This window comes from Hypomesus transpacificus, chromosome 18, assembly GCF_021917145.1.
Source record: "Hypomesus transpacificus isolate Combined female chromosome 18, fHypTra1, whole genome shotgun sequence".
NCBI lineage: Eukaryota > Metazoa > Chordata > Actinopteri > Osmeriformes > Osmeridae > Hypomesus > Hypomesus transpacificus.
In genome coordinates, this window is record NC_061077.1 from 2,220,711 (window position 1) to 2,243,382 (window position 22,672).

The 22,672-nt window shown below is 47.9% G+C and overlaps 2 protein-coding genes across 2 annotated transcripts; one reads left to right on the forward strand and one right to left on the reverse strand.

Moving 5' to 3' along the window:
* The first annotated feature begins 40 nt into the window (after nucleotides 1-40).
* LOC124480462 (F-actin-capping protein subunit alpha-1-like) lies at nucleotides 41-3,200 on the forward strand. The gene is made up of 10 exons (XM_047039795.1): nucleotides 41-101; nucleotides 994-1,057; nucleotides 1,233-1,284; nucleotides 1,442-1,505; nucleotides 1,781-1,987; nucleotides 2,101-2,180; nucleotides 2,285-2,363; nucleotides 2,496-2,567; nucleotides 2,794-2,856; nucleotides 2,963-3,200. The coding sequence occupies exons 1-10, from the start codon at nucleotides 63-65 to the stop codon at nucleotides 3,101-3,103; spliced, it is 861 nt and encodes a 286-aa protein (XP_046895751.1). The 5' UTR covers nucleotides 41-62; the 3' UTR covers nucleotides 3,104-3,200.
* Nucleotides 3,201-5,730: 2,530 nt separating this feature from the next.
* On the reverse strand, nucleotides 5,731-22,133 carry LOC124480461 (CTTNBP2 N-terminal-like protein). Its single transcript, XM_047039794.1, is given in 7 exon segments — nucleotides 5,731-6,454; nucleotides 6,456-6,902; nucleotides 6,905-7,588; nucleotides 9,573-9,680; nucleotides 10,561-10,833; nucleotides 18,816-18,923; nucleotides 22,011-22,133. Coding segments are annotated over 7 exon segments (1,815 nt in total). The 5' UTR covers nucleotides 22,017-22,133; the 3' UTR covers nucleotides 5,731-6,265.
* Nucleotides 22,134-22,672: the final 539 nt, after the last annotated feature.

The following is a 22,672-nucleotide window of genomic DNA, read 5'->3' on the forward strand; positions in this document are numbered from 1 at the left end:
TTTTGTAGCGGACCTGTCTGTCAGTCAGCTGTGTGGAGAAGGTGGGGTCACAAAGAGCCAAGATGGCGGATTTTGAAGAACCGCTGTCAGATGAAGAGAAGGTAGTCAAACCTTATTATTAACTGAAATGCATGCATTGCTTCTCTTTTGAGATATTGTCCATTAGTCATGTCATAACAACGAATAAGAAATTCATAATTGAATTAATTTTCCCGAGAGGAAAAACTTGGATTAGCTAGATTTGCTAGTTTACCAAGCTAACTTCTCCCTGATTTATTTGCTAGCCTTAGCTAGTCGACTGCTAGCCAGCGTGTTTTTGGTCATGTTTTGTTTACAGTGAAACCAAATGGCATGTTACATCATTTTAGATTATTAACTAACTAAATCGGCCACAACTGTCGCCTCGATCATGGACATGACTTGCTTTAATTTGTAGTGCTACCTAGCAAGATAGTGACCAATCCAGGAAGTAGGCTAACCAGTTTGCTTCATTGGTGGAATGTATGATGTTTTCTGCACAGCCTGCTGGCTATGCAACATCAGATTTCTGGGTCAAACGGATTGAGTTGCCGCTCAAAGCTCCCGTTAGCTAGCTTCATGTGTCCTGACGTTTGCATGTCTGTCCTACTCTCCCCCCTTTTCGGTGTCACACACACTACTGTAGACAGTGGTGCCAAGTCAAATTCAGCTCTTCTGTAATGAGCTGAAGTCACAAGCAGTGAATGCTAATTTCAAGAGGCTAGTTCTGGGATCAGTAGGTAGAGCAACATTTAAAAATTACTTTAATTATTAGATACTTATTGAATTCTGTAACATCTTGAATAATGAAAAAACTAAAAGTTATGAATTTTTCATGGTTGACCAACCCAAGGCCATTAGAGCTGTAGTATCTGGTTTATTTCCTCTCCTGTGTTCTCTTGCTTGATAAAATGTAAATTGATAATACGGGCAAATTAAATGTTGGCCCATGAAGTAACCAACTTGTCCTTGCAGGTCCGCATTGCGGCTAACTTTGTGACCCATGCCCCTCCAGGAGAGTTCAACGAAGTCTTCAATGGTAAGAAATCACAAGGGTCGTTGAAAAAAATTCTATAACTCCAATAACCAGGTTGAAAATAGAAGGCTTACGTAGTCCTATTTGTATTTGCATGTAAACCACAGTGTGTGCAGTAAGACTTTGTTTTCGTGGAACCAATGTTCCATGTGTTTTGCTTGTGTTTGTCGTATTACAGATGTGCGACATCTCCTCAATAATGACAAGCTGCTTAGGGAGGGAGCTGCCCAGTGAGTACCTCTGGGTTACTGGGGGGTTCCGGGGGGGGGGGGGTATAAAGCTTTATTGGTCATTAACTAGTACTTGTTTAGCCTTTATTCACGACATATCCTGGCTTTAGATTTCTGATCGGCCCACATCATAATGATGATTTCTCCGTATTTTCAGCTCTTTCGCCCAGTACAACATGGACCAGTTCACTCCTGCCAAACTAGATGGCCAAGATGAACAGGTGAGCGGGTTGTTCAATGAAGGCTCACTTCTCAATAATGCAGTATGTTGTCATTAGATGTCATTGTCCTTCCACCATGAGAATTTAGTGGAAGAGTTTGTCTCACCGGACAGTAATCCCGTCATCCCGTGATCTCAACGTAGAAAGCCGTCCTGTCATCCCGTGATCTCAACGTAGAAAGCCGTCCTGTCATCCCGTGATCTCACCGTAGAAAGCCGTCCTGTCATCCCGTGATCTAACCGTAGAAAGCTGTCCATGCCTCCTCCTCTCTCCAGGTCCTGATCACGGAGCACGGCGACCTGGGCCAGGGCCGTTTCCTGGACCCCCGGAACCGCTTGTCCTTCTGCTTCGACCACCTGAGGAAGGAGGCGAGCGACCAGCAGCCTTGTGAGGGAGAGAGCGCCCTGCGCACGTGGAGAGATGCCTGCGACGCTGTCCTGAGTGCCTACGTGAAGGAGCACTATCCCAGCGGAGTCTGCACGGTAACACACACACATACACACATGCACACGCATATACACACACACGCCATAATGACATCAGTGTTGAAGTCTGCAGTTGTGAGCCTAACACAAGTCCCTTTTACATCTGGCAGGTATATGGGAAAACAGTTGACGGCCAGCAAACCATCATTGCCTGCATCGAGGGACATCAGTTTCAACCCAAAAACTTCTGGTATGGAATTCCAATGAACAAAGTTGACACCAAGACCATCCATCACCTGTCTGATCTGTCGTCTGTCTTTATTCATAATCTCCGTTTCCATGTGCCTGTCTCAGGAACGGACGCTGCAGGTCAGAGTGGAAGTTCACCATTGGTCAGTCCACTGCCCAGGTGGTGGGGGTATTGAAGATCCAGGTGTGTGCGACTATCCCTCTTGAAATGCAATAAAAATAACACCAAAAAATCACTTTAATGGGTTATTAAAAGAAACGTAATTGACATTGTTGATCACACTGTAGGTGATGAATATTCTCTCTCTCTGTCTAGGTTCACTACTATGAGGATGGCAATGTCCAGCTCGTCAGCCATAAAGAAGTGGAGGAGTCAATAACTGTGACTGTGAGTGAATGACAACCAGACAACCTGCCCGTAGTTCCCTCTGCCGTCTTCATTCTCTAGATGTCATGGTTTAAGTGTGATAATGACAAACTGATAGAGAAGCTGCTACGTTTGTCTCTGCTGCACCAAAAACCACCCCGTGTGCCTGTATTGAAAAGGCCAGTTTTGGTTATGGCCAGTCAATGCAGAACCGCTTGAAAAACATACTTTTTTTTTTTACCCCTAGAATGAGAGTCAGACCGCCAAGGAATTTGTCGATATCATTGAGAATGCTGAAAACGATTACCAGGTAAGTGTTTTACAAATGTATTTGTATGTATGTGTTTTTTACATCTGAAATGTCTTTGTTCCTTAAGTCTTGGTTATTGTCATGTTTGCTCTCCACACCTGTCCAGACGGCCATCAGTGAGAACTACCAGACCATGTCTGACACCACCTTCAAGGCTCTACGCCGCCAGCTGCCAGTCACACGCACCAAGATCGACTGGAACAAGATCCTCAGCTACAAGATCGGCAAGGAGATGCAGAACGCCTAGCTGTCGCACCTGAGGGCCACACTGCAGCGGATCACACACACAGATAAACACACACACACAAATACACACACACACACACACACACACACACACACACACACACACACACACACACACACACACACAAGGACTAACCAAAGCAAATATATATTATTATGGGTAAAAAAAAAAAAAAGAAGAAAAAAACCGATTCTTCAGATTCTCAGACTGCTAGGCGGTGTTGTCTGTTTTGGAAGGACACGGTTGTGATTTGGAGAAAGATCTTTGGGTCTGACTTATAAGTTCCAGGAAGGGGGCTGAGGTGAGCATTGCAGGAAGGCAGCTGAGGTGAGCGTATTCCTGAGGAGCTGTGTGTCAGGACTGCACATATTCAAAGCCGTTTTCATCTTACCCGTTTACCCGCGTAAACACCAGTCTGGCGACATTCGATTGGAGACTGTAAACTGACGGAAAGTGACTTTTGCTTATCCACTCCTGTGCAGATCTGTAATCACTGAAGTAGCACGAGGGCATGTTTAGATGTAGTGGAACAGGGCAGCTGGCAACTGCATTCATTAAAGCACACCAAGCCCAAAGAAAGCAGGGTCTGATTTGACCGGGCACAACCCTGGCACAACGCATAGGATTTAGACTGAGTAGATTGTACTAAAACAGAGATCCATTTTGTCCCCCCTCTGAACACTTGTCCTCCTTAGTAGCCATGCCTCAGTGTTTGTGTAAGGCCATCCCTCTTGGAGGATGTGTGTGAGTGAGGTGACTGTATTTGAAGTCTAGTTGTTGACATTTGGTACCATGACGACATCTCAACTGTAATTACAGCCGTCCAGCTGAATACTGATGTGTGTTTCAAATTTCAAAAGGCTGGAGGCTTCAAGGGACAAGGGAACATTATTTGGGTTTCTCTTTGTGACTTCTGTGCTTAGTGTCGTGAAAGCTAAGACGACTAAAATGCCCTAACAGGTTCTCTCTTTCGTTTCTGAGTGTGTGAATGTCTCCACGTGGTTGTATCACCTTGGCAACAGCACCTCCATTGTTGTAATGGTCTCTCTTAGTTGAAGGGAGACTTGTGTCAAACTAAGATTTGCTTGCCAAAATCTCTTTCCTATGGTAAAGAATCCATACACACAAGGTTTCACCAATCTTATGATGCTCAGATCTATATTTTAATACATGGGTTTCTGTTGAATCGAGTCTTAATGTCACCTATCTATCATGCTCATTTGTGTTTAAATTGACACCAGAAGAATACCAAGTAGCTTTGTCATGTGTTTAAAAAAACATTTATGCACAACACACACACCCTTACTAGCGAAAGGCAGACTCTGGATGAGGTGTTACTCATGTGTCTGTTCCATGCTCTAAATCTCTCACATCACTGTTCTCAACTGTCCACGCTTCAGGATCTGAACTCCCCCATTCTGTGCAAATAAATGAATCTGTAATCACGGCCTGCTTGTGTGTCAACGTCTCAGTTTCTGCCTGTTTCCTGTTGGCTTTTTGTGAACAGGCTGTTACATTTAGTTGCCCTGTCAGTCGTCGTATCAGTGGCCTTTCTCCCCAGCTGCAGGGAGTTTGGCTGATACTCCACAGGAAAGAAGTCTAACAGGATGAGATTGACATCTATGGATTGAAAACGCTAGATTGCTTTTTTTGCAGTTGTAAGACACGAGATAGCATATTTATTTGGAAATGCGTTAGATAAAATTCTGATGGGACAAAATGACAGATGAAAGAAACAGATGCAGTAACAGTTCTGCAGTATTATCAGAAAAAAAATGTATGCTCTCGTTTCTGATCCAGCAAGGCAAACACCACTGTGCCTTTTTATACTGTATCATTCCATAAAATAAACATATTCACAAACAAGACACATAAGCTTCAGTAAAGTAACAAGACATATGTTAGAAAAAATACATTAAACTGGTTTAATTTGTAGGAAAGGACAACAGTAGTACAGTACTATTCCAACCTGCAGTCCCAATCTGGGGAGCAGCCACTTCTTGACTTAACATTTCTCTCCAAGACAACATGGATGGTTCACACTGAATTTCATGTAAACAATATCGTAAGACACGAATTTGGTCCCTTTTAGTCAAAGTAGCGACAAAATTGAATGTTCCCTGAATAGAAAGTTTGAATTTTAACTGGAGAATGTCCCTAGGCCTAGTGCAAGGTTTTGAACAAGGACAATATTCAGTGTATTCATGACTAAAACATACAATGACTAACAGTGACATGTACAGTACATGGGCATCATGCAGTTACTGGATATGCTTCAAATTAAGGGCACTCACAACTTATGTGTATCTATTGCAAAGAAAAGTATGTTTACTATTTACATGTGCTTTAGTTAACGTTGTGCTTGTGATTTGATTTCCTACACAGCTTCTGTATGGTGTTAGTTAATAATGCAGATCATGCCTATTTCAGTATACTACAGTCTACTCTCATGTCTCTCTTTTTCTTTTATTTACACATATTTATGTTGAGACATCTTGAGTCTTGATATTGGCTCAAGCATGGGACTGGACAGCAAAATGGATGTGGTTCTCATCTCTAGGTCACTGAAGTGATGTGAGAGAACTGGAGTGGATGTAAATAACACGTTAGCGAGGCTGCATTTACTGTAGACTGCCTTGAGGATCTTTCTCCTTGACTTTATGAAGATAACGTGTTACATTAACGAATGATAACGACTGTTCTAGGGGTTGTCATCTGAGCACCCTCTTGATTTCTGTGTTTTTTTTTTCTTTTTTAGTTAAGACATCTGTAAGATGCACTGAGCTCTGACGTGTGAAAACATCTTAACTAAGATAAATATGGTGGCTTTTATAGAAAGCTATGAAAAAAAAAAAAACTAAATATTCAAATCTCTTTAAAAAAATTATATATATATAAAAAAACTAATGACTGCCATCAAGATCCTGAACCAAAAAGTGAAACCAGGATATTCTATATATTCTTCTAATTTTAACTACATTGTTTCCGATTGTTTGTAAGTAGTAACGGGGGTAAGGAACTTTTTTTTTAAAACTTTTGAACAATATGCAAGGTAGTTCTGGTGGTTCGTGCTTTTAAAATAAGGAGGACTGTAATTACCACCTGTAATTACGAGGGCGGCTAAAAACATTTTAGAACCAGACAACTACCTTCTACCAGCCATTAGCTGCTGGAGGAGAGAACTATGTCCTGCTCCTTGGCTCCCTCCTGCCCGTTGCTAGTAAGTCCACAACCCCCTGTCAGCTCTGGGAAGAGACTGGCCCTCGCTGGGGGGCCCGGGGAACCTGGGGAGGGACTCATACCAGGCTTCTTGGGAGGGATAGGGGGAGGGTGGCTGCGAGGGGTGAGGGGGGGAGCGGATGCCCGGGGAGAGGGGGCCAGGGGAGGACTTCCCACCAGAGCCCGGAGGGGACGCCGCCAGGCTGCGGTAGTCGGTCCCAAACGGGGAGCTGTTGAGTGGGGGGAGCTTGGCGCCGGCCTGCTGGCTGGTGAAGCGCGAGAGCACCTGGGTGACGGTGTTGCGGGCCAGCTGCTTGGCTGCAGTGTTTTCGGGGGGAGGGGGCACGGGTGTGGTGGTGGGGGAAAGGTCCCGGGGGGAGAGGGGCTGCGTCTCCAGCTCGGCCTGGCTCTGGAACTTGTGGCGGGCGGCGTGGAAGCGCTGGTTGACCCCGGCTTGGTAGGACGACTGGTGGAACCCTGGGCTGCCCAGGCGCTTGGCTAGCACGGGGGAGGAGACGGGGGAGGAGGAGAGGGAGGAAGAGGCGGTGCTGGAGGGGGACAGGTTGGGGTGGGGGGGTGGGACTGGGCATGGGACTGGGACTGGGGGTGGGTGTGTAGAGGGGAGTGTGGGCCGGCCCCGCCCACATTATCCACCCCATTTTCTGCACCACTGCTCTCCTGGGGGGGCTCTGCCTCTCTGGGGGGGTGGTGGCCGTTGACCTTTGACACCGCGGGTGTCTTGGGAGTGACAATCCCCTTCCCATCAGGCTCCATCTGACCCGAGGTTAACGACGCAGGCGCCACTACCGTCTTCGAAGGAGGAGAGCCTTTCACCTTTTTCACCTCCTCCTCCTCCTTCCCTCGCTCCCCACCTCCCTCCCCCAGCCTTCTCCTCAGCTCCTCCACCTCTCTCTCCAGCTCCCAGCTCCTCTCCTCCTCCCTCCTGATCCTCGCCCTCATCTGCTCCCGCTCCGTGTCCAGCTCGGCCAGCTGCCTCTCTGCCCGGGCCTCCAGCTGCGCCGCCCGGCCCCTCTCGCCCTCCAGCGCCCCCCTCAGGGCCTCGGCAGCGCCGCTCTCTTCCTGGAGCCTCTGGCGGAGCTGAGCCACGCGTTCTGCCTCCTCCAGGGCCTGGCTGCTGGCCCGCTGCAGCTCCTGGGTCAGGGCCGAGGACAGCTGGCGCTGGTGGGACAGAGACTCCTCCGCCTGGCCCGCCGCCCTCCGCTGCTCCTTCTCCAGCCTCCGCACCGCCGCTCGCTCCAGCTCCAGCTGCAGGGGGGAGGAGAGGGCCGGGAGAGGGGGAGACCGGGGGACAGAGAAAGACTTCATGAAAGTTGCATGGCTTTGAAGGTTTCACAGAAGGATGATGATATTTTGTTAGGGTATCATTTTTGGGAGTTGGGTTAGATATGCCAACACAGTAAACAGCGTTTGGCTGAACTCCACTAGAGTAAAAAAAGGTATAAACTGGATTTATCATGTTGTTTTGTATTGTGGTAGTTTCTATGTTTGCCCAGAGGGAGGCGACAGAACCCCATTCTACTTTCACACCTAGTTAGTTCCCGGGCCACTATGGTTCAAATAAACTGGATGATATTGGACACAAATCATATATATATAATACCCAAAAGACTATGTAAGGACATTATATATTTACATGATCTAGGTTTACACAAACATCGCTCATGTGCAAGTCATAATGTCACTGACTTTCGTTTGACAGTTTCTTTATTGCTTGGCACCACCAAACTTGGCACTCAGTCTATTTACACTATACAGTTGTATATTTCTAAAGTAATTATCCAGCAACCCCCCAAACATACAGATGTTTCTAATTGAATCGGTGGACTGGTTAACATAACATAGTAATTATGTACACGTTTTATACTAGAAGTGAGTTACTGAACTAAGGTGACATTCTTGCATGTTGAACGGTCAGCTAGCATTAGCTGAAGGTTCCCAGTTGTCTGACAGCGGAAGGGGACCACACATCAGAACAGAGTGTGACTCCTGTGCTACTGGGCCCAGACGAAAGGAAGGAAAGCGTCAGGGAGGCAGGAACCCACACACCCAGAAGCACACACACACACATTGACACACAGATCCTTTACACCTCTCTTATGTAAGAGACTCGACCTCGAGTGGTTGTGTGTGTGTGTGTGTGTTGACCTTGGTTGGTCAGGGACGGTCATTATCTCAGGCTTTCCTGTGCCCATAAAGATGCAGGCTACCGGTCAGCCTGAACAATAGTCTCCCCTCCTCCTCAGTTTCCCATGGAACAGCCCTGTGTGTGGGGGGGGGGGGGGGACTAGCCTCACTCCACCCTACAGTGTTCTACAAAAGAGCATGGTGGATGCTGGTTAGCTCAGTCACAGAGATTTAAAGCCCCTGTCAGCGTGTGGGGGGGAAACAGAGGGAGACTGGGGAGGAGGAGGAGGAGGAGGAGGAGGAGGAGGAGGAGGAGGAGGAGGAGGGGAGGAGGAGGAGGAGGAGGGAGGAGGAGGGGAGGAGGAGGAGGAGGAGGAGGGGAGGAGGAGGAGGGGAGGAGGAGGAGGAGGAGGAGGGGAGGAGGAGGGGGGAAGGGGAGAGGAGGAGGGGGGGTGGAGGAGGAGGAGGAGGAGGAGGAGGGGAGGAGGAGGAGGGGAGGAGGAGGAGGAGGAGGGGAGGAGGAGGAGGGGAGGAGGAGGAGGGGGAAGGGGAGAGGAGGAGGAGTAGGGGAGGAGGAGGGGGGAAGGGGAGAGGAGGAGGAGGGGAGGAGGAGGAGGGGAGGAGGAGGAGGAGGGGAGGAGGAGGAGGAGGAGGGGAGGAGGAGGAGGGGGGAAGGGGAGAGGAGGAGGGGGGGAGGAGGAGGAGGAGGAGGGGAGGAGGAGGAGGGGAGGAGGAGGAGGAGGAGGGGAGGAGGAGGAGGGGGGGAAGGGGAGAGGAGGAGGAGTAGGGGAGGAGGAGGGGGGAAGGGGAGAGGAGGAGGAGTAGGGGAGGAGGAGGGGGGAAGGGGAGAGGAGGAGGGGGGGAGGGGAGAGGAGGAGGGGGGGAGGGGAGAGGAGGAGGGGGGAAAGGGAGGAGGGGGAGGGGGGGGCTGGAGAAGGAAAAGAACGAGGACAATGTGTTCTACACAGATGTGCTTGTCTGTCAGCAAGGGAAATTGTGTGAGCATGTGGAGTGCCAATTTATTGGGAGGTCTCTTCTTACACACACACACACACACACACACAAACACACACACACATAAACACACACTTCACCTCATACACACCTGCTGCAGTAGTTTCTCCCGTTCCTTCTCCAGCATGAAGGTGACATCATCACCCTGCGCCGCATCGCGCGCATGCCCACGCCTCTCCTCTTCCAGATCTGCAATCACCTGTCAATCAAACAGAATACGACGATCAGATCACAGAGTTTAACAGTACAATACACACACACACACACTCAATGTTCAACAACACTTAAATGCACAGCTTATTAAGACAAACACTGAGACATAAACATCTTCAATAATCTTGGTTTCTTCCAAGCCTTCTAACACTAGCTCTGTCAGAGAGCTCTCTGTGGTCTGGTTGGGATTCCACCAATATGTAACCCTCCATTGATTGGTAAAATCTGAATGGAAAGAACCGGTAGCAGTTGTATGGGGTGAAGTACTTAAACCATCCAAGCATGTGAGATCAGAGAATACATCCAGGAGAGAGTGTGGATGGTAGAGGAGCTCTAAACAGGGCTTTTATCTCAGGGCTCTGGTCGAGTCCCCATGCCTGACATCATATCCTTTTCTCCCAGGGCAGGGAGGAACCAGAGCAGACTGTACCCAGCCCTGGCTGTGACTAAGCCCCATATCCCCTAGCTCTCTCAGGCTCAGGGCTGGGTGTGTCAGCCTGTCTGCCTGCCCTTGCCCAGTGTATGGGCGGCTGAGAGCTGGAGGCTGGGACACACACACACCCCCCACACACACACCCAAACAACAGGCCCATTGTCTGAGTGTCAGCCCCCAGCATGGAACAAAGCCTGGAGACAGAAGCATGGGCTGGGGCCATATTGTCCCCTTCACACAAGTCTGGGATGTGTGTGTGTGTGTTTTCGTTTTCTTCAATGCATCTCAGCACCTGCCAGTTGGGTCATCATTCTGTTTGTATCCACCTCACTCTCCTTTGTTTGTGTGTGTGTCTGTGGTGTGTCTGCGCGTGTGGGTACGGTGTGGTGCGTGCGTGCGTAGGGGTGTGTGCGTGCGTGCGTATCTCCCTCACCCTCCTGTGTCTGCTCTCTGCGGCAGCCAGCTGTCCCATCATCCTCTCCTGCATCCTCTTGCAGTGGGCCATGACCAGCTTGAGCACGGCCAGAGGGTTGGGCCCCACCGCGCTGCCCCGCCCCGCCCGGCCCGCCGTCTCCCCGCCGCCCGGCGCCTGCTCGCCGTCCGTCCAGCTCTCCATGGTCTCGCTGTCGCGCTGCAGGGCCCGGAACGGGTCACTCAAGTCGTACTGGCCGTAGCGCTCCTGCACGAACGAGTCCCTGTGTTGCGCCTGAAACACACACACGCACACATACAGGTCAGACCTAATACAGTCTGCAGCATAGTCTGTTATCTAGAAGGGATAAACAGATAGCCTTAGTCCCAGTTCAGGCGAACTGTAGGGCAGACAGGACTAGGAGCAGGTGTGAGTTCTAGAAGTACCCAGGGCTATGGGGGAACAGTTATATATACCCTTGCCAGGGGCTACATGGAACATGAGTGGATGAGTGTAACAAAAAAACATGACTCGGCATACAAAACAAAACCCCTCCAGGTGTGTGTGTGTGTGTGTGTGTGTAAGAGGAGGGGGGTCTCTTTTGTAGACCGCCGAAACAGGAAACATAATGTGGAGAAGAGATAACATGGGAGGTGTAGCCACTGCCAAGAAAAACACCACAGTGATGTAACACACACACGTGCGCGCACACACACAAACACCGGGATTTAATCCTCTGACTCACTTTCACTTGCCAATACTTTTACAGTGCTACGAGGAGTTTGACATACAGTGCGTAAATATGGTCGTGTTCCCGTGCATCTGAACCCTGGGTGTCTGTGCGTGTGTGTATCTATGTGTGTGTATGCGTGTACGTGTTTGCATGGTTGTGCGAGACAGAGGAGTGTGTGTGGAGTGAGTGTTCAGTGAGTGTGAGCAGTACCAGATGGTCTCGGCCCCTCAAACCAAACACAAAGGGGTGAGGCAGGGCTGCACACCCCCACTAGGGGCAGATGTTCACCCCCCCCCCCCCAGGGGGAGGGATAGGGGTGATGGACAGGGCGAGGGCACAAACACACACACAACACAGAGACAAACACACACACAAACAAAGAGGCATTAACAGACACACACAGACACACAATGATACATAGTTTCCGCATGGAGAACGACCATGGTTATGTTCGCACACTGAACCCAGACCTTTCCACGGTCACCTTCCTTCATGTGTGTGTGTGTGAGTGTTTACGTGTCTTACTGTCCCATGTGCACCACGGCCCCCAGCTCTGATGCACATACGTGAGCTCTAGGGAATGTGAGGTCAGGTACGTTGGGAGAAGAGCCCAGAGGTGCATACCTGAGCTGGGAACCCAGACGAGAGGAGAGGAGGTGGGTAGACGGAGGAGTTGGAAATGTACCAACACGCCACAGAGATGGACGTGCCTCCAGGCCCCCCCCCCCCCCCAGCCCCCCCCCCACACATGTGTCTTTCCAGTCCTCATCAAACTAGCTGTGTACAGACTGGGCCTGGAGAATCCTCTCAACACCGCCTCTCTCTGCCCCGAGCCCACCCACACATTCCTCCCCTGGTACATCACCCTTCCCCTCTTTCTCACTCACTATCTCTCCCTTTTCCTCTCTTTCCTTCTTTCACCCCCTTTCTGTCATTCTCTCTTTCACCCCCCAACACCCCCCCCCCCCCCCCCCCCCCCCCCCCCCCCCCCCCCCCCCCCCAGGGCACCGCTAGAGAGGCCTGCTATCTGAAGCACCTTCTTTCACTAAGCAAACAAATGAGGAGACACTCTCAGTCACGAGATTACAGGATCAGACAAAGACACTGTCTCAATACTCCGAGCCCCTCTCATTGTGACTGTCTGCTTGAGTGTCTGTGTGTGTGTGTGTGTGTGTGTGTGTGTGTGTGTGTGTGTGTGTGTGTGTGTGTGTGTGAGTGCGTGTGTGTGAGCCTCATCGGTACAGCTAGTCTTAGTCTTCTTGTGGCGGAAACTACAGGCAGTTTCCTGAGTAATGTTTAACCAGACCATAATGGGGTGGACTGAGTGTGTGTGTGTTGAAGTGCTAGCCTTAGGACCTAGCTACGGTATTGAAGGGGACCGGTCCCCCAGAGACTCCCACTGTTCATTCCTATTCCACTTCCAGATCAAAGGCCTCTAGGAGAGAGCAGCATCCTTTTATGCTCCAGTAATCACAGAGTCCCTTCAACTCCTGATGAGATGACCACAGCGCAGTCTTTGAAGACCAGGGCTCTGGGAACTAGCCTACTTAGTCCTGCAGTCATTGAACACCAGGCTTTCTGGGAACTAGTCTGCTCGACACTGCCGTCTTTGAAGCCATCTGAGAATGTGTGCCGTGCCAAGACATTCCTGGGTTTCCCTGTCGCTGGCGTTTCTGGGGATTCCAGTTGTGTTCAGAAGCAGAACATGAGCTCCTAATGAAACCCTTTTAATGAAGCAGGGTGTATGGACTGCAGCTGAATCTGGTCACATGTCCCAGCAGTGTTGGGCCAGGTCAGGACAGGACAGGCGGCCTCCATGGTCCCCTCAGTGGGCCAGCTACCCTGAGCCCCAGGCACAGGATGCTGCCTGCCATTGAAAGGAGCAGAGGGCTCCGGTTTCCTCCTCCGGCTTTGGTAATGACTGTCACACAAAGCGCTCTGAGACGACGCCATTATGACTCAGTTCTGAGAACAGCCGGCGGAGGGTACAGTTACAGCGTAAGAATTCACCATTGTGTGTGTGTGTGTGTGTGTGTGAGAGAGTGTGTGCGGGAGCGTGCTCGCGCGTGAATGTGGATTTCAGCACTGACACGCTGGTTTCCGTGGTAACGTCCACTCCGATGGGAAGGTGTTCTGTCCCCGGGGTCTGTGCAGGGGATTGTGGGAAATGTGAAGCATTCCGTAGGGAAGACATTAGCATTTGACTGGAAGGCACACGGGGATAAAAGCCTGAGGACCAGAATCATCAAATATGAGAGCCCTCTCTCAACATGCTCAGTAATAAGGGAACGGTATGTTTAGGAGTCTGACACACAGTAACCCACACTCCGTTTAATAGCTCTGTTCAATGAATCTCCTACCCAAGCTGGTTAAACATCTAACACAGGGAGCTAAAGCTAGCTGCTCTCGAACAAAAGTTCAAATTTATAACCAATATCAAAGTCCTCCACGTGCATCAACCAAATAGCTGGTGTGTTGTCACTTATTAACTAGTGGAATCATCAGGGCTGAACTGAAGTGGTTGCAGATGTATGTGATATTGCATCCTTACTAAGACGGATCTAAGACAGATTCGAGAGACCGCAGATAGAGTACGGCTTGTCTGTGTTGTTCTATGTGTGGAAACTGCAAGTGGCAGCTCGGATCCAAGACGGATTTGGGAGACCGCAGATAAAGTGCGGCTAGTCTGGTTTGTTATATGTTTTAGATCTATTACTTTTATCACTTTTCACTATCATTATTGTTTTTGATGATTTTATGTAAAGCACCTTGAGCTGCAATTCTTGTATGAAATGTGCTACAGAAATAAAGTCTTACTTACTTAAGTACTTACTTACTTTCCAGACTGAGAGAGAAAGAGAGTTACTGTAAGTCGCTCTGGATAAGAGCGTCTGCTAAATGAATAAATGCAAATGAAAAGAACAAGAGAAAATAGAAAATGTGAAAGATAAGCTCTACAGAGAGAGATCCACATTTGTTTCGAGGCAGGAGAAGGGCCCAGTGTCTGAAGGGGTGTGTGACGTGTGTGACTCTAACAGACCCTGACAGCAGAGAGAGAGAGGGTGCTCCAGCCCCGCCCCGCTCGCCCTCTGTCACTAGCCTTCACCACTCACTGAGAGAATCACTAGCCCACAGCTACAGCGCTGGGGCCAAGTTTGGATCTGTTCTTCCAATTTACAGAGAAAATGAAGCATTGCCATGAGGGCAAAGGTCAAACAATGGCTCAGAGAAGGAAGCCAACTGCTGGCTGCGACTGCTGTCATAGGTGAGATATGAGACTGGAGGAAACAGACAGAAATGATGGTTGGAATGAGGGATGGAGGTATATTTACCAGATATTTCTTTGTCGTCTAAATGTGTGTCCTTTCTGACTCAACAAGCCACACCTGTCAGCCTGTGATGATATCAGATACAGGTCATTCCCTCTGATTCTTCCCAGAAGGTAACAGACCCATTAATCCTGATTGCAGTTCTCTATATCCGCATTCAGATGCATGTCAGTCACACACAAACACACACACACACAGACACACACACACACTCTCGCCAACCTGGGAGAGCTTAGGAAAATCTCCCTCAAATTAGCATCAGCTCCTTCCCCGCCAGTCTGCATGCCTGCATGCCTGCCTAGCAGAAGTGAGTTGCTAAATCCCAACACGACTGAACTGCAGGCGGAGATAGACAGCCTACTGTTCTCATGCATTTACATTTAGTCATTTAGCAGATGCTCTTATCCAGAGCGACTTACAGTAAGTACAGTGACATTCTCCCCGAGGCAAGTAGGGTGAAGTGCCTTGCCCAAGGACACAATGTCATTTGGCACAGGCGGGAATCAAACCAACAACCTTCTGAGTAATAGCCCGACTCCCTAACCACTCAGCCATCTGACCCCCCGTGCCCCCCTCATGCACCTGCAGGAGAGGGCGGGCCTGGAACAACACAGGCATGCGTCTCTCAGCAGAGAGAGTACTGACAGGTATGCAGAAAGTGTCAGACAGAGAAACTAACTGACAGACACGCACACACACAGGTGTGTCAGTATATTTGCATGGTCTGGACACACACACTAAACATAAAAGTGCAACAAACAAAGCTTCATCTCAGTTTATGTGGCTTCCAGGGAAACGCTCACTAATATTTAACTTTTCTAGAATGTGGCTCTTAGGCAAGGAATGTGCCGGAAATGATACTATTGACTTGGTTTCCACACATTGTTAACACAGTGTGGCAGAACCAGACAGGTAGGACCAGAAAGGACTTCAAAATCAAAGGCTGAGAAGAGAAAACAGGACACATGCAGTAGCTGCATTAGACATTTGATCCATTTAGCGATGTACAACTAGTGCATATAGGCAAGTAAGAACATGAATCAAGAGCCAGAAAGGCAGTTTTAACAATATATCAGTGGTTAGTGAACAACTTACATTTTACCAGACACAGTGCAACAATAACAGAATCTCAACAATATGACATCATTTTGATGCGTTGTTCATGCACACACACACACCCTCTTGTGCTCTGATAAGACAGTCTCTGCTGTTTTGGTTTGTGTGTACATTGTTTGTCCACCTTCTCAATCAAAGGCTTATCAGCACTGAACAAATACCCTCCCTTCTCTAAACACATAGCAGCCTAGGGTGGAGTTAACTCAGTCACCAAGTTTGATGACTATCATGGTCGCCTGAACACAGTAAAGAATAAACCTGATCTAGGGACAGTATCAGACACTACAACAGACCTTGTAGAACTTGCACATTTGCAGTTTAAACCTTTAACCAAAATAACCTAATACTCAACGCTATTATGTGTGTGTCTGTACACAAATGATCTCAGTTCCCATTAAATAATTACAATGACATCTCATTCTTTGGTGTCATCTTGGTTAACTTCAGGTCAAGGAGCCTTTGTGCCGTTAGCCCTTCAGGCGGATAAACTGGCTGGCACACTGAGCAATGAGTGCTTCTTTACTTTTTGTACTCATTGTTGAGCATACAATATCCCTTCAATATGAATGTTCAGGCAGAGGACAATAAAGGTACAGGACAGTCCGTAATCTTAGCAGAACACCTACAACCCGGTCTATTTTTAGACTGCGTTAAAAATGCCATGCGGTAAACATGTCATAGGAAATGACATCAGACTGGCAAAACAATTCCCTTCATCACAACACCACTTTAGTACCATGGTGACTGACATGGTAGCCTGCAAACTAGTGGTGGTGTGACTTCCTGGTAAGAACTGATCAGATATTCAGGCATATATGTTGTGGTACTACTAAAAATAGAAACTAGGGATAGTCAGATTTTGATTTATCATTCTGTTTTCAGCAAAACCAGAATCTGAAATGAAAGATTAGCATTTTGGCAGTGGCTTAACATTTGACTCAGAAGAGTGTTTCCAGGAAAATCCCATGACAATCACTCACATTTTATGTTTTTGTATCACCATGTTATGAGATAACATTCTCCTGGCAATGAATGCAGTAGCACATCATCACGTCATACTACATGTACTGCTGCTACCTAAATGTACTGGACCCTCCACATAAAACCATACTAATTAGCTTAGCTAGCTATACCTGTTGGACTGTGTTTCTGACTACACACTGTTAGAAGACGTTTTTGTCATCAATCAATGGCAATGCAATCTAGCTAACCCAAACTCCAGCTCATTGCGTGATTGTCTTCAGCTTAGAAAGAGTTAACAGGGTTTCTGAGGACGGTTGCCACCAGCAACCAACTGGTATCCCAAAAAGCGCACTTGCAAGGAGAAAATGTATTTGAAGCAAGAGGAAAAAACGGACATATCCATCCATTTCTTTCTTGACGTCTCTTTCTCTCTCACACTCGTGTCCTTGTGCCTATTTGTACTGTGCTCCTTGTGATATGACGTGGATGATTAACGTGAATTGCACTTCCTTTCATGTCCTCCATAATGTAGCATTTACCGTAGTGTCACTGTGTGTGGCATAGAAAGAGTCCAAATGAAAAAGAGAGGGTGGGTGTGGGGAGTCGCCCTGAGAGGAGGGGGGGGGTGAGGGGGGGCTTGGCTGGCATGCCTGATGCCCAGACATGGAGCTGTACACAGGGCAGAGCAGTCTGGCATTGCCTCCCTGGTACTGGCCCTAAGGGCACCCAGACACAGACATCTACCCAAAGACAGGCCTAACATGGACTGGCCAAACAAGTTTACAGGCCCGCTGGGAACAGACCCAGTAGGAGGGAACAAGGGAAGTCTGCGATTTGGGGGGATGGGGGGCACAGCTTTGGACTTCCTCTGAACTGTAAACAGAGACCACCAGGGTGTGTGGAGAGGGGTTTAAGAAAGACCCACCCTTTGTGTGTGTGTGGTAACATACAGTAACAAACATCTTTCTGTCAACCATGACCAGAGCAGAGCAGGAAAGAGTTAGAATGGAGGAATGTTCCAGTAAAAGGACAGAGGAGCACAGATACAGGGGGGGGGGGCATAAATGTTGTGAAGGAGAAGCGAGAGAGTTAGGGGAGTAAGAGGTCTGCTTCTGACCCTGCACGCATCATCTGGGTTACTGCCAGCTTAGATTTGTCTCAGCCTGGCATTATACAAGTCCTTCTCCCTAAGGACTTGGCTTCGGTTCTCATATCATAGCAACACACACATACACACACACACACAACAATTAATAAACCTCACCCTGTCCTATCTCAAAGTGGAGATATGACTAACATATTACTTTCTTTCAAGGGAAGACTTGTTGAGTCATCCAGCTCTGGGAACAAACAATTCCATTGTGGTCTCCTCCACCACAATATCCACAATCCCAGGTCAGAGGTCATTGTGTCAATCGAGGCGTGTTTTGTGTGTGTCTGTGAGTGTGTGACTAAACGAGAGAGCCAGAGAGCGAGAGCAAGAGGAGGAGAGAGCGAGAGGTAGAGAAGAGAGAAGGAGAGATAGAGAGAAGGAGAGGCACAAATGCATTGTCATGCCACCTGTGCTCTGCTAATGGTAACAATGTCGATAAGAGATGTTTGCCACGCGATCCAAATAAACACAAAGAAATGGTGTGAGGAGACAAAATGGCGTCTCTCTTGCTCAGTTGTATACCTCTGGAGCTGGAATTACTGCTCTGCCATTGTTTTTGCCCTGCCCGTTTCCTCAGTTTCCTGTTAGCCACTGAGCTACACACACCCACACACACACCCTTCCTACTGATAATAATGTATATATCTGTGGCATGAGGTTACCAGTCAGGGACACTACATTGCTTAAACAGTAGCAACCTGTTGGAGGAAGAGGAGGGGGGGGGGGGGGGTAGCGAGGGTACACGTTTGGGCAAAGCTTTGTTGTGTCCAATTAAGTATGAGTCATGAAGTGAGATTCACTGTATACTGCATACAGAACTAGCATACTGACTCTTCAGAAATATCACATACCAGCCCTGCTGTCAGAAAGTTGGAGGTAGTGAGTAGGAGCGTAGGATGTGGAAGCGCAGGGTCCAGCATTAGTGCGTAGGGTGTTGATGTGTCGGGTTTAGTGTGATGGCGTGCAGGGTGTTGTCACTCACCCTGAGGGCGTGGATGACCACATCCTGAGCTTCCAGCTCTCCCTCCAAGACACTGAGGAGGGTCAGCAACTCTGGTCTACTCAGCGTCTCCACGTTCATTATCTCCCCCTGGACACACACACACAGTGAGGAGAGAGAGAGAGACAGAGAGAGAGAGACAGAGAGAGAGAGAGAGGGGGGGGGGGGGGGTCATCATCTAGGAAAACAGCGAAAATCTCAAAAACTTCGTCTGACATGAAATCGCTCATACACTTTCCTCAGACAACAAAGAGACGTTTCCTCCGAGTCTGAGTTTGAATGGCGCTTTATGTGAAACTGTGAGCCAGTATTGAGCGCAGGGCCAGTGGTGTGAGGAGATGTGGGGGGGGGGGGGAGGTTGAGGGCAGCTGGCACCTCCTCTGGGGCCAGGCAGGGTTGTGTCCTGAGTTATAAACAGGAAGTCATTAGCATATCTGCATGCTAAGACCCTTCAGAGAGACACTGAAGGGCCGTTGTGTTCTTTAACAGATTCTGACTGTCTATTCGAATTGGCAACACACACACACATACACAAACTAAGAAGACTGGGCGACGGAGATGGGATGAAACCTTCTTTTTCTACGGAAGGGATGGAAGGAGGTAAACCTTACCTCGCTAGAGTTACTCCCAGAGGCCATAACCCCCGAGTGTCGGTGTCTCACAATTGTGTCTTGACTTCTTTTTTTGTCTTTATAGTAAAGTATATGAACCATACAACAAGGTGTGTAGCATGTTTCCTAACCTACCAGTGTGTGATGGTACACAGACCACCAAACCTGCCACGGACACTACTACAGTATGTGGACCCAGACCATATCGCTCTCTTTCTCTTTTCATTGTATGTTTTCATGCAGTCTCTCTCTCTCTTTCTCTCTCTCTCTTTCTCTCTCTCTCTCTCTCTCTCTCTCTCTCTCTCTCTCTCTCTCTCTCTCTCATTTGTGGGTATTGTTTATGTTTTTTATCCATAGTCAGCGATATGATGCAAGATACTGTCTACTGTATGTGTAGTTGCTTATTACACTATAGGCCAGAGGATCATTGTAAGATCATAGGGGCATAACCTAATAATCGAATCACTCATGGCAGAGTAATAAGGCCTCAGTTCTGGGTGCATTGTTCAGTTACATCATATTGTTTACTATATCCTCGGCCGTGGGTTTGGACACAACAGTCTTTATCGCCACAGAGTAAACATGGCCACAGTATTCTCTATTCCCAATGTTTCTCCTCTCCTAAATGTATTCCCCTTTCCTCCTCTCTGTGATGTTTACTTGAACCATGACTCCACTGTTCCAGAACGTTCCCTCCCAATGACCACGCTGCATTCTGTGGTCCACCACTCACTCACAGCAAGATAACACATTGTAGCCTGGTACTTACTTCTAACCCAACGCGTCGTAGGATACATGCGTTGTCCACGGATACACACACACACACATTCTCTCTTTCTCACACATGGGCACAGACAAAAACATAGTAATTAAGGTTTATATAACACAGTGTGGTTACAGCGTTGGCTTCACAAGTGTAAACTCTCCTATAATGATTAGATGAGAGGCTACAGTTCAGATTGGTGGAAGGCCATTCACGACTGAAACTCAGGAGGGATTTAAAGCCACTCTGATGGGAAACACTAGCCCGCTGCTATAGAAAACCACATTGTTCCCACATTCCTGGGATATCCACTCTATGGGAATCATTCCATGAGGGGTAAGCCCTGAATCCCCCCCTTATCCATGCGTTCTCCCCCTACATGTGGCCTTATGTAACAATACCTCAGCCCTGACCACCCCCCCCCCACACACACACAGACACACACACTCTCCACAAACACACACACAGACACAAATACACACTTGCTACTCAGCTGTGCAGTGCCATATCTCTCAGACAGGTCTCTACATTTGTTTGTCATTAAGGCTTAAAGCACACACACACACACAGGCGTCAGAGGCTTCTTCGGGAATCAGTTTCTCCTTGACCCCAGAGTAAGTGGCCAGAGGGACTTCCTCAGATGGGGAGACAGTAACAGATTTACGACTCCCGACAGAAAATCTTCACACCCTCAAGACAAACAGTGTGTGTCTGTGTGTGTCTCTGTGTGTGTCTGTGTGTCTCTGTGTGTGTCTGTGTGTGTCTCAGTGTGTGTCTGTGTGTGTCTCTGTGTGTGTGTATTGACCATGTCTCAGTGTCAGGACAACCAGAGCGATGCACAGAGCATGATCTGTACACCAGTCTCGTTTGCACATCGATCTGTGAGCTACACAGAACTTCCTGTGGGGTGTAGCACCCTCTCCATAGAGCGTAGCCTTGTCTAGCCAGGTTTCTCCTACACTCCCCATACTGCCAGCCCCATGTAAAAACTGGGTGGTGGAAGGAGACTTGAGACAAACAGGTCTAAAAAGAGGACAACGAACCACAGATCATTAACACTGTGTTTTGTAATCCTTCTTGACAGGCTTACAACCGTCTGTCTTCATAGATTTACATAATAGGTGATCGCTTGAAAATGTGACATTATCAGTAACATTGGATACATATGTATCAATAAACGAGAGTCACCTGTTTTGGTACTAGGGAGTCGAACAGCCTGGTTATAGGTAGATCGATAAACCAAAACCAATTCTGAAGAGAAGATCTTGAAATGTAGCCTAATAAGTGCTGGGGTGTGCAGCGAATGGATTTCAGTCGGACCAGCTGGGTCTACATGCATCGGAAACACCTGCAGTACCGGATCCCATTGTCTGATCCAGACCCCGTGTGGACAGACGACTATACTATTCAAGTCTTTTATTCGCCAAAACTCCTACACAGGCCTAAGTATCGGATCATTCATCAATAAACAACAAATTGCGACTTTGAATGCTAAAATACCCAACAAGCCTATCAATAGTGCTTTAATATATGAACAAAGCATTACAAATGTGACTATAGGAAAGCTCTTAGACAATTTGAATGTTCCTAAAACAAGAGGAATAATGGTAAAATGAAATTACAATTAAAAACCCGCTAGATATTGGAAAATGTGCATTTTAACGGGCTGCAAAGTTTCGCACACGCTGAGAATCATTGAATTCATAAAAACAGGACAGTCCCACCCGCTTGCATTAATGCAATGACACGCATTGCTATTGTTATTTTTAGCTTATTATCTATCATCAACAAGAAAATGCATACCTTCATGCGTATCCTCCTGGTCGTATTAACTTTCCGACATCCAAAACGAAAAAGGTTGACAATCCGACTGTCTATGCGAATAACCCAGAGACGAATATTAACAATCGCTTGACAAGACACACAGCCTATGGATGGGGCGTATTTCAAATATCTGACGAATGGGGGAAGGATTACCAGCGGGGGACAGGGCAATGGGCGGTCCTACATTACTGGAGGATAACCCCCTTTGTTCAGGACGTCCAGATTTAATACAGTGAATTTGTTGTCCTGACAGCAGCAGTGGGTGTCATAGGCTCATACACCAAACTTGATCAGAACGTGAAATTTAATGATTCTCAATGTTTATAATAGGTAGGCTGTCACATGTAATTTGTTATGATTTTGGAATATAAATGGAAAATATATGTATATATATTTTATCATCCCATGATCTTTTCACGATGGTTTTTAACGACAAAATTGCCTACATTTGGAATATATGGAGAACGGAGAACAGTTATCTAGTATGTTAGCTCCCTCTACTGGCAATAAACATTGCTACCATGGATACTTTGCAACGAGCAATAACGATACCTAAAGCGACCTTTAACAGTCAAACCACCACAATTAATGTAATATGAAAAGCAAGATAAATGGGTCTCAGAGCTGCTGTGTATCCATAG